The sequence below is a fragment of the Oncorhynchus nerka genome, linkage group LG18 (assembly GCF_034236695.1).
Source record: "Oncorhynchus nerka isolate Pitt River linkage group LG18, Oner_Uvic_2.0, whole genome shotgun sequence".
Lineage (NCBI taxonomy): Eukaryota > Metazoa > Chordata > Actinopteri > Salmoniformes > Salmonidae > Oncorhynchus > Oncorhynchus nerka.
Genome location: NC_088413.1, coordinates 83,238,826 through 83,251,617, shown reverse-complemented (window position 1 = coordinate 83,251,617; position 12,792 = coordinate 83,238,826). Strand labels below are relative to the sequence as shown.

At 46.4% G+C, this 12,792-nt stretch overlaps 1 protein-coding gene across 2 annotated transcripts in view; it reads right to left on the bottom strand.

Moving 5' to 3' along the window:
* Positions 1–10,087, bottom strand: part of manba (mannosidase, beta A, lysosomal) — a 50,285-nt gene extending 40,198 nt beyond the window's left edge. Inside the window, exons 1-5 of one of the 2 annotated variants that reach the window (XM_065004433.1) lie at positions 9,623–10,087; positions 3,903–3,997; positions 3,415–3,520; positions 2,958–3,131; positions 338–461 (exon numbers count right to left, since the gene is read on the bottom strand). In XM_065004433.1, the coding sequence (XP_064860505.1) occupies positions 338–461; positions 2,958–3,131; positions 3,415–3,520; positions 3,903–3,997; positions 9,623–9,838 (715 nt within the window). In that variant the 5' untranslated portion in view covers positions 9,839–10,087. The remainder of the gene's footprint in view (positions 1–337; positions 462–2,957; positions 3,132–3,414; positions 3,521–3,902; positions 3,998–9,622) is intronic. The other variant, XM_065004432.1, reaches the window with a different exon arrangement.
* Positions 10,088–12,792: the final 2,705 nt, after the last annotated feature.

The following is a 12,792-nucleotide window of genomic DNA, read 5'->3' as shown; positions in this document are numbered from 1 at the left end:
GCGAAGTAAGACTCGGTCAAAGTGGCTATCGAAGAGTCTAATACACCTTCCATCATTTTAACTCCCTCAGATTTGGGACACTTGTGCATATGGCGAAGGCTGAACGCACAAATGGAGACAAGAGGAGCAAGGGGATGATTTGGGATTCAGCCTAGGAGAGTTCACAGAGTAGCTGTATAGATAAGTTCAGAATAGTTAGATACCCATGCAGAGAGAGAGAGAGAGAGAGAGACAAACAGAGAGTCAGACACATGGAGAGAGAGAGAGAGAGAGAGAGAGAGAGACAGAGAGAGAGACACAGACACAGAGAGAGAGAGAGAGAGGGACAGTGACATACTATAGACTGGTACAGTAGAGAGATGGATTAGGCGCAGCACATCAAAGGCCTCCAGATGAACACCCTTCCACAGCCCCAGGGTTGGGAATGACGGCCCCCAGTCCCAGCTGAAGGAACTCTGAGCCTGGTGGGGTAAAAGACCATCAGACAGGATGAATGGTGAACACAAATATAATTGACTGTTATTTTCTAGGACACACAATAATGACTCCAACGTCATAAGCATCTGTATGTTGGATGGTGATTTGAAACCTTAACCACAGTGTTAAACTTATCCCTAACCTTAAATGAAAACCACAAAGCGAATTTGAGTTTTCATGAATGTCTACGATGTAGACTGTCGTCTTTGTGGCTAGTGGAAACAGTTGTGGCTGTTATTCACAGTGAGATCTGCCCTCTGATTGGCTAGAATGGTTCAACCTGATTTTTGCCTCCTCTCAAATGCCTTCTATTTCTGAAGACGTTTATTTTGGTTGTGAGAGCGGCAGCTACATTATCTGGATAATGTCATGGATAATGTGTCCGTCATGATAAATGGAGCCGGAAGAAGAACATCAACACCACTAGAAACCAGTGGACATGTTTTTTTAATTACATTTTTATTTCACCTTTATTTAACCAGGTAGGCTAGTTGAGAACACCTTTATTTAACCAGGTAGGCTAGTTGAGAACACCTTTATTTAACCAGGTAGGCTAGTTGAGAACACCTTTATTTAACCAGGTAGGCTAGTTGAGAACACCTTTATTTAACCAGGTAGGCTAGTTGAGAACCCCTTTATTTAACCAGGTAGGCTAGTTGAGAACACCTTTATTTAACCAGGTAGGCTAGTTGAGAACACCTTTATTTAACCAGGTAAGCTAGTTGAGAACCCCTTTATTTAACCAGGTAGGCTAGTTGAGAACACCTTTATTTAACCAGGTAGGCTAGTTGAGAACCCCTTTATTTAACCAGGTAAGCTAGTTGAGAACCCCTTTATTTAACCAGGTAGGCTAGTTGAGAACACCTTTATTTAACCAGGTAGGCCGGTTGAGAACAAGTTCTCATCTACAACTGCGACCTGGCCAAGATAAAGCATAGCAGTTCGACACAGACAACAACACAGAGTTACACATGGAATAAACAAAACATACAGTCAATAATACAGTAGAACAAAATAAAACAAAAAGTCTATATACAGTGAGTGCAAATGAGGTAAGTTAAGGAAATAAATAGGCCACGGTGGCGAAGTAATTACAATATAGCAACTAAACACTGGATAATATAGTAGAAAAGTATATATACAGCATGTGCAAATGTGGTAGGATAAGGGATGTAAGGCAATACATAGGCCATGGTGGTGAAGTAATTACAATATAGCAATTAAACACTGGAATGGTGGATGTGCAAAAGATGAATGTGCAGGTAGAGATACTGGGGTGCAAATGAGCAAGATAAATAAATAAATACAGTATGGGGATGAGGTAGGTAGATAGCCCATCTGTAAACAGCCCATCTATGTACAGGTGCAGTAATCTGTGAGCTGCTCTCACAGATGGTGCTTAAAGTTAGTGATGGAGATGTGAGTCTCCAGCTTCAGTGATTTTTGCCGTTTGTTGCAGTCATTGGCAGCAGAGAACTGGAAGGAAAGGCGACCAAAGGAGGAATTGGCTTTGGGGGTGACCTGCTGGAGCGCGTGCTACGAGTGGGTGCTGCTATGGTGATCAGTGAGCTGAGATAAGGCGGGGCTTTACCTAGCAGAGACTTGGCCGCATGAGTGAAGGATGCTTTTTTGCGATATAGGAAGCCAATTCTAGATTTAACTTTGGATTGGAGATGTTTGATGTGAGTCTGGAAGGAGAGTTTAGTCTAACCAGACACCCAGGTATTTGTAGTTGTCCACGTATTCTAAGTCAGAGCCGTCCAGAGTAGTGATGCTGGATGGGCAAGCAGGTGCGGGCAGTGATCGGTTAAAGAGCATGCATTTAGTTTTACTTGCATTTAAGAGCAGTTGGAGGCCATGGAAGGAGAGTTGTATGGCATTGAAGCTCGCCTGGAGGTTAGTTAACACAGTGTCCAAAGAAGGGCCAGAAGTATACAGAATGGTGTCATCTGCGTAGAGGTGGATCAGAGAATCACCAGCAGCGAGAGCGACATCATTGATGTATACAGAGAAGAGAGTTGGCCCGAGAATTGAACCCTGTGGCACCCCCATAGAGACTGCCAGAGGTCCAGACAACAGGCCCTCCGATTTGACACACTGAACTCTATCAGAGAAGTAGTTGGTAAACCAGGCGAGGCAATCATTTGAGAAACCAAGCCTGTCGAGCATGCCAATAAGAATGTGGTGATTGACAGAGTCACAAGTGTCTCAATGTGCAGGATGCCAGCGTTGCTGGTGTTGGTGTGGACATGAAACACCAAGGTAAATTGAAATAAGCAATTGCAAATGTCAGTCCAGAGAAGGACATTAAAGTTGGTTACTGACGTATCTACCTAGGTCTACTAGACAAGATAACATTGTTTGTGCTAGCTAGCTAGAAAATTAGCTTAACGTTACTAAGCTAATATTGTTAAGAAATTGAATATTTTCTGTCAACACACAATAAGTACTATTAACTGAAAAGATGAAAAGCCACTCACCTTTCTGATAAAGTTGACGTGACATTCTCCCTTCTGGACGGGTGGAGGACAGTCAGGGGGCACGCTGTAGGAGGAGTGAGCCTGACTCCTCTCTGAGGCGTACACGACAGGGGAGAGGAGGCTCACCTTCACAATGTTCTCCCCTTCCCTCAACAACTGGCCTACGCTGAAGTCCTGAACATCAGGGAATCATGTTATCAAGTGGCCCAGCCTCAGTTGGTAAAGCATAGTGCTTGCAATGCCCTCTGGGTAAAATGTATGCATGCTGTGGAGGATGTCTCTTTGGATAAAGGTGTCTGCTAAATGGCTTATGTTCGTTATGTTACTATACATACGTAAATGATAAAACAGATTTGACAATTTAACTTAACTGTCATACATGATTAGACCTTGAATTATATAAACAACATTCATGTAGTAAATAATATAATATAATTATAATATATGTTTTTCATACATATCTGCGGAACATGTTGTCTGTCTTTCCCACAACAACTCCATTCAGAGAGATGGACGCTACAGTGTCCACTCCTTCAAACACCAGCTGGACTCTTTGTTTAGCCCTGGAGCAGAGGACAGGAAGGTCTATCTTAGTAAAAACTGAGGGGTGGCTCCCCGGACACAAATTAAGCCTAGTTCTAGACTAAAAAAGACAGCTCAATGGAGAATCTCTATCAAAGGTTATTTTTAGTCCGAGACAAGGCTTGTCCAGTGTCCGGGGAACCGGCCCTGAAAGACAAGGCTTGTCCAGTGTCCGGGGAACCGGCCCTGAAAGACAAGGCTTGTCCAGTGTCCGGGGAACCGGCCCTGAAAGACAAGGCTTGTCCAGTGTCCGGGGAACCAGCCCTGAAAGACAAGGCTTGTCCAGTGTCCGGGGAACCGGCCCTGGGAGTAGTGAATACAGTAACACCATGGGGCTGGAATTGTAAGCTGTGTAAACAGTACCTTAGCTCTGTTGAGGAAGAAAATGTAGTCGTGTATGTCCAGTTGTCAAGAGCGATCCACCTGTATGCTACATCATTGAACCTGAAGTAGAGATCCTGAAAGACAGAGAGACAGGAGAGAGAGAGAGAGAGAGAGAGAGAGAGAGAGAGAGAGAGAGAGAGAGACAGTAGAGAGACAGGAGAGAGAGAGAGACAGTAGAGAGACAGGAGAGAGAGAGACAGTAGAGAGAGAGAGAGAGACAGTAGAGAGAGACAGGAGAGAGAGAGAGAGAGAGACAGTAGAGAGACAGGAGAGAGAGACAGTAGAGAGAGAGAGAGTAGAGAGAGACAGGAGAGAGAGACAGGAGAGAGAGAGAGAGGGAGAGAGAGAGAGAGAGGAGAGAGAGAGAGAGAGAGAGAGAGAGAGAGACACAGGAGAGAGACAGAGAGACAGGAGAGAGACAGGAGAGAGAGAGAGAGGGAAAGAGAGAGAGAGAGAGGAGAGAGAGAGAGAGACACAGGAGAGAGACAGAGAGACAGGAGAGAGACAGGAGAGAGAGAGAGAGGAGAGAGAGAGAGACACAGGAGAGAGACAGGAAAGAGAGAGAGAGAGAGAGAGAGAGGAGCCCAATAGAGACACAGGAGAGAGACAGAGAGACAGGAAAGAGACAGGAGAGAGACAGAGAGACAGGAAAGAGACAGGAGAGAGAGAGAGAGAGAGAGAGAGAGAGAGAGAGACACAGGAGAGAGACAGAGAGACAGGAGAGAGACATGAGAGAGAGAGAGAGAGAAGAGAGAGAGAGAGAGAGAGAGAGAGAGAGACACAGGAGAGAGACAGAGAGACAGGAGGGAGACAGGAGAGAGAGAGAGAGAGAAAGAGAGAGAGAAAGAGAGAGAGAGAGACACACAGGAGAGAGACAGGAAAGAGAGAGAGAGAGAGCGAGAGAGGAGAGAGACACAGGAGAGAGACAGAGAGACAGGAAAGAGACAGGAGAGAGAGAGAGACAGGAAAGAGACAGGAGAGAGAGAGAGACAGGAGAGAGAGGGAGAGACAAAAGTAATTTGTCAGTCAGCTGATCTCAAGTACGGGTAGCTGTAGCCCAATATGGTGACTGGAGTATGGGTAGCTATCCCCCAATATGGTGACTGGAGTATGGGTAGCTGTCCCCCAATATGGTTACTGGAGTATGGGTAGCTGCAGCCCAATATGGTGGCTGGAATACAGGTAACTGCAGCCCAATATGGTGACTGGAGTATGGGTAGCTGTCCCCCAATATGATTACTGGAGTATGGGTAGCTGTCCCCCAATATGGTTACTGGAGTATGGGTAGCTGCAGCCCAATATGGTGGCTGGAATACAGGTAGCTGCAGCCCAATATGGTGACTGTAGTATGGGTAGCTGCAGCCCAATATGGTGACTGGAGTATGAGTAGCTGCAGCCCAATATGGTGACTGGAGTATGAGTAGCTGCAGCCCAATATGGTGACTGGAGTATGGGTAGCTGTAGCCCAATATGGTGACTGGAGTATGGGTAGCTGTAGCCCAATATGGTGACTGGAGTATGGGTAGCTGTAGCCCAATATGGTGACTGGAGTATGGGTAGCTGTAGCCCAATATGGTGACTGGAGTATGGGTAGCTGTAGCCCAATATGGTGACTGGAGTATGGGTAGCTGTAGCCCAATATGGTGACTGGAGTATGGGTAGCTGTCCCCCAATATGGTTACTGGAGTATGGGTATCTGCAGCCCAATATGGTGGCTGGAATACAGGTAACTGCAGCCCAATATGGTGACTGGAATATGGGTAGCTGTCCCCCAATATGATTACTGGAGTATGGGTAGCTTTCCCCCAATATGATTACTGGAGTATGGGTAGCTTTCCCCCAATATGGTTACTGGAGTATGGGTAGCTGCAGCCCAATATGGTGGCTGGAATACAGGTAGCTGCAGCCCAATATGGTGACTGTAGTATGGGTAGCTGCAGCCCAATATGGTGACTGGAGTATGAGTAGCTGCAGCCCAATATGGTGACTGGAGTATGGGTAGCTGTCCCCCAATATGGTGACTGGAGTATGGGTAGCTGCAGCCCAATATGGTGGCTGGAATACGGGTAGCTGCAGCCCAATATGGTGACTGGAGTATGGGTAGCTGCAGCCCAATATGGTGACTGGAGTATGGGTAGCTGTCCCCCAGTATGGTGACTGGAGTATGGGTAGCTGTCCCCCAATATGGTGACTGGAGTATGGGTAGCTGTCCCCCAATATGGTGACTGGAGTATGGGTAGCTGCAGACCAATATGGTGACTGGAGTATGGGTAGCTGTAGCCCAATATGGTGACTGGAGTATGGGTAGCTGTAGCCCAATATGGTGATTGGAGTATGGGTAGCTGTAGCCCAATATGGTGACTGGAGTATGGGTAGCTGTAGCCCAATATGGTGACTGGAGTATGGGTAGCTGTAGCCCAATATGGTGACTGGAGTATGGGTAGCTGCAGCCCAATATGGTGACTGGAGTATGGGTAGCTGTAGCCCAATATGGTGACTGGAGTATGGGTAGCTGCAGCCCAATATGGTGACTGGATGGTGACTGGAGTATGGGTAGCTGTAGCCCAATATGGTGACTGGAGTATGGGTAGCTGTAGCCCAATATGGTGACTGGAGTATGGGTAGCTGCAGCCCAATATGGTGACTGGAGTATGGGTAGCTGTAGCCCAATATGGTGACTGGAGTATGGGTAGCTGTAGCCCAATATGGTGACTGGAGTATGGGTAGCTGCAGCCCAATATGGTGACTGGAGTATAGGTAGCTGTCCCCCAATATGGTGACTGGAGTATGGGTAGCTGCATCCCAATATGGTGACTGGAGTATGGGTAGCTGTTGCCCAATATGGTGAATGGAGTATGGGTAGCTGTAGCCCAATATGGTGACTGGAGTATGGGTAGCTGTAGCCCAATATAGTGACTGGAGTATGGGTAGCTGTAGCCCAATATGGTGACTGGAGTATGGGTAGCTGTAGCCCAATATGGTGACTGGAGTATGGGTAGCTGTAGCCCAATATGGTGACTGGAGTATGGGTAGCTGCAGCCCAATATGGTGACTGGAGTATGGGTAGCTGTCCCCCAATATGGTGACTGGAGTATGGGTAGCTGCATCCCAATATGGTGACTGGAGTATGGGTAGCTGTTGCCCAATATGGTGAATGGAGTATGGGTAGCCCAATATGGTGACTGGAGTATGGGTAGCTGTAGCCCAATATGGTGACTGGAGTATGGGTAGCTGCAGCCCAATATGGTGACTGGAGTATGGGTAGCTGTCCCCCAATATGGTGACTGGAGTATGGGTAGCTGCAGCCCAATATGGTGACTGGAGTATGGGTAGCTGTAGCCCAATATGGTGACTGGAGTATGGGTAGCTGTAGCCCAATATGGTGACTGTAGTATGGGTAGCTGTAGCCCAATATGGTGACTGGAATACAGGTAGCTGCAGCCCAATATGGTGACTGGAGTATGGGTAGCTGTAGCCCAATATGGTGACTGGAGTATGGGTAGCTGCAGCCCAATATGGGGACTGGAGTATGGGTAGCTGTAGCCCAATATGGTGACTGGAGTATGGGTAGCTGCAGCCCAATATGGGGACTGGAGTATGGGTAGCTGCAGCCCAATATGGTGACTGTAGCCCAGGTGATGGGTAGCTGTAGCCCAATATGGTGACTGGAGTATGGGTAGCTGCAGCCCAATATGGTGACTGGAGTATGGGTAGCTGTAGCCCAATATGGTGACTGGCCCAATATGGTGATGGGTAGCTGTAGCCCAATATGGTGACTGGAGTACGGGTAGCTGTAGCCCAATATGGTGACTGGAGTACGGGTATCTGTAGCCCAATATGGTGACTGTAGTATGGGTAGCTGTAGCCCAATATGGTGACTGGAGTATGGGTAGCTGTAGCCCAATATGGTGACTGGAGTATGGGTAGCTGTAGCCCAATATGGTGACTGGAGTATGGGTAGCTGTAGCCCAATATGGTGACTGGAGTATGGGTAGCTGTAGCCCAATATGGTGACTGGAGTATGGGTAGCTGCAGCCCAATATGGTGACTGGAGTATGGGTAGCTGTAGCCCAATATGGTGACTGGAGTATGGGTAGCTGTAGCCCAATATGGTGACTGGAGTATGGGTAGCTGTTGCCCAATATGGTGACTGGAGTATGGGTAGCTGTAGCCCAATATGGTGACTGGAGTATGGGTAGCTGTAGCCCAATATGGTGACTGGAGTATGGGTAGCTGTTGCCCAATATGGTGACTGGAGTATGGGTAGCTGTAGCCCAATATGGTGACTGGAGTATGGGTAGCTGTCCCCCAATATGGTGACTGGAGTATGGGTAGCTGTTGCCCAATATGGTGACTGGAGTATGGGTAGCTGTAGCCCAATATGGTGACTGGAGTATGGGTAGCTGTTGACCAATATGGTGACTGGAGTATGGGTAGCTGTAGCCCAATATGGTGACTGGAGTATGGGTAGCTGTTGCCCAATATGGTGACTGGAGTATGAGTAGCTGTAGCCCAATATGGTGACTGGAGTATGGTGACTGGAGCTGTTGCCCAATATGGTGACTGGAGTATGGGTAGCTGTAGCCCAATATGGTGACTGGAGTATGGGTAGCTGTCCCCCAATATGGTGACTGGAGTATGGGGTGACTGCTGTTGCCCAATATGGTGACTGGAGTATGGGTAGCTGTTGCCCAATATGGTGACTGGAGTATGGGTAGCTGTTGCCCAATATGGTGACTGGAGTATGGGTAGCTGTAGCCCAATATGGTGACTGGAGTATGGGTAGCTGTCCCCCAATATGGTGACTGGAGTATGGGTAGCTGTTGCCCAATATGGTGACTGGAGTATGGGTAGCTGTTGCCCAATATGGTGACTGGAGTATGGGTAGCTGTAGCCCAATATGGTGACTGGAGTATGGGTAGCTGTTGCCCAATATGGTGACTGGAGTATGGGTAGCTGTAGCCCAATATGGTGACTGGAGTATGGGTAGCTGTTGCCCAATATGGTGACTGGAGTATGGGTAGCTGTAGCCCAATATGGTGACTGGAGTATGGGTAGTTGTCCCCCAATATGGTGACTGGAGTATGGGTAGCTGTTGCCCAATATGGTGACTGGAGTATGGGTAGCTGTAGGAGAAATGGTTCATTTTGCAGTGGTCTCCTGTTTTTTTTCCAGAGGTGTATGTGTTGCCACCCTAGGGTCACCCACCACTCATTCAGTACATTTCTAAATTTGTATTATTCAAAAAGATAAAATACTGTGACATTTGAAAAATAAGACATATATGATATGATATTTTGGACATAAATTCAATAATTATATTTGATAACCGAGATGCAGAAGAAGGAGTAAAGGAGAATAAGAAGTGAAGTGTCGGTTCAAAGTTGTAGTAAACACATTATTAAAGGAACCCGACTTCTGTGTTTCATGATGATTACACCAGACAACAGTTTGGCCAAACATACACCGGCTAATAGAAGGCGACCATATTGGTTTTAGTGAGAGACCACTTGTTGTGATTGCTGTAGGTACACTGGCCAGTAGATGGCGATAGTATTGTTTAAGTGAGGGATGACTGCTTTCCTTTCGACAACCACTCGCGTGTACTCCGTTCGCCATATTGGGCTGCAGCTACCCCCTTCTCGCTCACCTGGCTAATCTTTTTTTTGAAAGACAGAATACATCACAACTCTTCTCACCTTGATAAAGCCCTGTTTCAGGAGAGCAGAGTGTACACACCCCGGTACCTCTGCAGGAAGCGACAGAGACCCATTTGAGTTCTGTATGGTCCATTTCCTGTTCAAGCTGAGATCGCGCTGCTCTTCTCTGGATACATTGTATCCGAAAAGGACGTGAAAACTCCCGACGTAATAAAGGACAACAAGAAAGCTTCCTCTTTTTCTAAACGCGCTCATTGTTGTGGCTTCTGCGGGAATTGTTGCCAGATAAAAGTATCTAGTCAGGTTTCAAACATTTAATAACAACCAAATGATCTATTAACACGTAATACTGCATTCAAGACAAGAAAAACTTCAAAAAAGAATAAAGAACGTTAAACATAACGATCACTGATTATAAACGTTGAAAAAAATAAATAAAACGCTGTATGTTCTTCGGTGCAAACGGCTTCTTCCTTGTTGTTAAAAATCACGTGACCATATATCAGCTGATCCAGTGCACATCACGTGGCAACATCTTCTTCTATTGGAGATCGCACAATTGAATGTGCATTCTGCCACCTGCTGTGCGGGGTGGAAACAGGATTCCCCAAATGGAACAAAATACCCACAAAAAAACACCAAACTACCAAAAATACATATATAAACTAAACTAAATCAAACAATGTTTCTGTTTTTAAAAAATTATAAAACAGATCTGATCCCAACATAGGCTCAACCTGGGAGGACTGGTCTTCTGGTGCCAGTACCCCTTGCAAGTCTTTCAGATGTAAAATCCTTTAGTCACAAAAACGTTTCTGCTGCAGCCACAATTAATACCCAGTTTCGTCAATTTCTTTGAGACTTGTGCCGTACAGTTTATAACTGTGGCAATGACATTGACTATGTAAGGGTACACCTTATAAATAGCCTTGCTACTGTTATGTTACTGCTGCTCTCTAAATATGCGCTATTTTACTCTTATCTATTTTTTACTTAACACTTATTTTTCTTAAAACTGCATTGTTGGTTAAGGGCTTGTAAAGTAAGAATTTCACTGTACGGTCTACCTACACCTGTTGTATTCAGAGAATTTGATTTGATTTGATGAAAGTCACAAAACACACCTCTTTAACACACAGGGTATCTTGTGACTGGCAGCAAACCTTTACTACAGGCTGTGGTGCGTCCTCTTAAAAAATATAAAGGAGAGCCGCACACTCTAGGAGCTCAGATGCAAAAATGATTTTTTGTCCAACGTATCGACAGACAAGCTACTCTTCATCAGGGTGTAATGACAAACACTGTGGGGTGACTCATTTATATAGTGTCAAAAGACACACAGGTGTCTGTAATCATGGCCAGGTGTGGCCTGATATCATTGGTCAATTCTCATATATTAAAATAGCATACAAAAAAAATGGATAGCGTACGATCATAGATACAATTTGGCTACATAAGCAGACAGACATATACAATAGAAAAATCATAATAATCACAAGAATGGCTTCAGATCAAAGTCCACGTTGAGACCGAAAGGAGCAAGGGTCTTCAAATTAAAGATCCAGGCACCCCCTCTCCTAGGGAGGGTGACACTCCAGGGATCATGATCCCCACCTCAACCTCCTTCACCCTTACAGGACACTCCAGGAACTCAGGATCATGATCTCCACCTCAATCTCCTTCACCCTTACAGAACACTCCAGGAACTCAGGATCATGAGCCCCACCTCAACCTCCTTCACCCTTACAGAACACTCCAAGAACTCAGGATCATGATCCCAACCTCAATCTCCTTCACCCTTACAGAACACTCCAGGAACTCAGGATCATGATCCCAACCTCAATCTCCTTCACCCTTACAGAACACTCATGATCCCAACCTCAATCTCCTTCACCCTTACAGAACACTCCAGGAACTCAGGATCATGATCCCCACCTCAATCTCCTTCACCCTTAACAGAACACTCCAGGAACTCAGGATCATGATCCCCACCTCAATCTCCTTCACCCTTACAGGACACTCCAGGAACTCAGGATCTTGATCCCCACCTCAATCTCCTTCACCTTACAGGACACTCCAGGAACTCAGGATCATGATCCCCACCTCAATCTCCTTCACCTTACAGGACACTCCAGGAACTCAGGATCATGATCCCCACCTCAATCTCCCTCACCCTTACAGAACACTCCAGGAACTCAGGATCATGATCCCCACCTCAATCTCCTTCACCCTTAACAGAACACTCCAGGAACTCAGGATCATGATCCCCACCTCAATCTCCTTCACCCTTACAGGACACTCCAGGAACTCAGGATCTTGATCCCCACCTCAATCTCCTTCACCTTACAGGACACTCCAGGAACTCAGGATCATGATCCCCACCTCAATCTCCTTCACCTTACAGGACACTCCAGGAACTCAGGATCATGATCCCCACCTCAATCTCCTTCACCCTTACAGGACACTCCAGGAACTCAGGATCATGATCCCCACCTCAACCTCCTTCACCCTTACAGGACACTCCAGGAACTCAGGATCATGATCCCCACCTCAATCTCCTTCACCCTTACAGGACACTCCAGGAACTCAGGATCATGATCCCCACCTCAACCTCCTTCACCCTTACAGGACACTCCAAGAACTCAGGATCATGATCCCCACCTCAATCTCCTTCACCTTACAGGACACTCCAGGAACTCAGGATCATGATCCCTACCACAATTACAACACCGTCGTCATTCTACACACCATTCTTCAATGTGCTCTGTCTGTCTGCACACACTTGCAACATGGCCACATCCTTTACAGTTCTCACACTGCAGTGGTTTGGGGATGAAAGCTCTAACAGCGTATCGTACATAACCAAACTTCACACGCGTTGGTATTTGCTCTTAATGAAAAAACAACAGGACCGACAGACGTTCTTCTTTTCCTTCAGTCACCCAGCGGGTCAGACGCCCGGAAGTCTCTTCAAGGATTCAACCTGAACATCAGTCGTCACCCCTGAGATGACTCCTTTTTTAACGGGTGTCTCTACTCCGAAAGTTCAAAACTTCTGTTGTCCGGATTCTTTTTCAATCTTCCTCTGTTCTTCAGAAATAAAATGAATCCAAATAAAGACCACTCCTGGTCACCCTGACAGAATCCACTTTCCCCAGCGCATACTTCACCATTAGACACTTCAAACAGGTATCCTACATATGCATCTT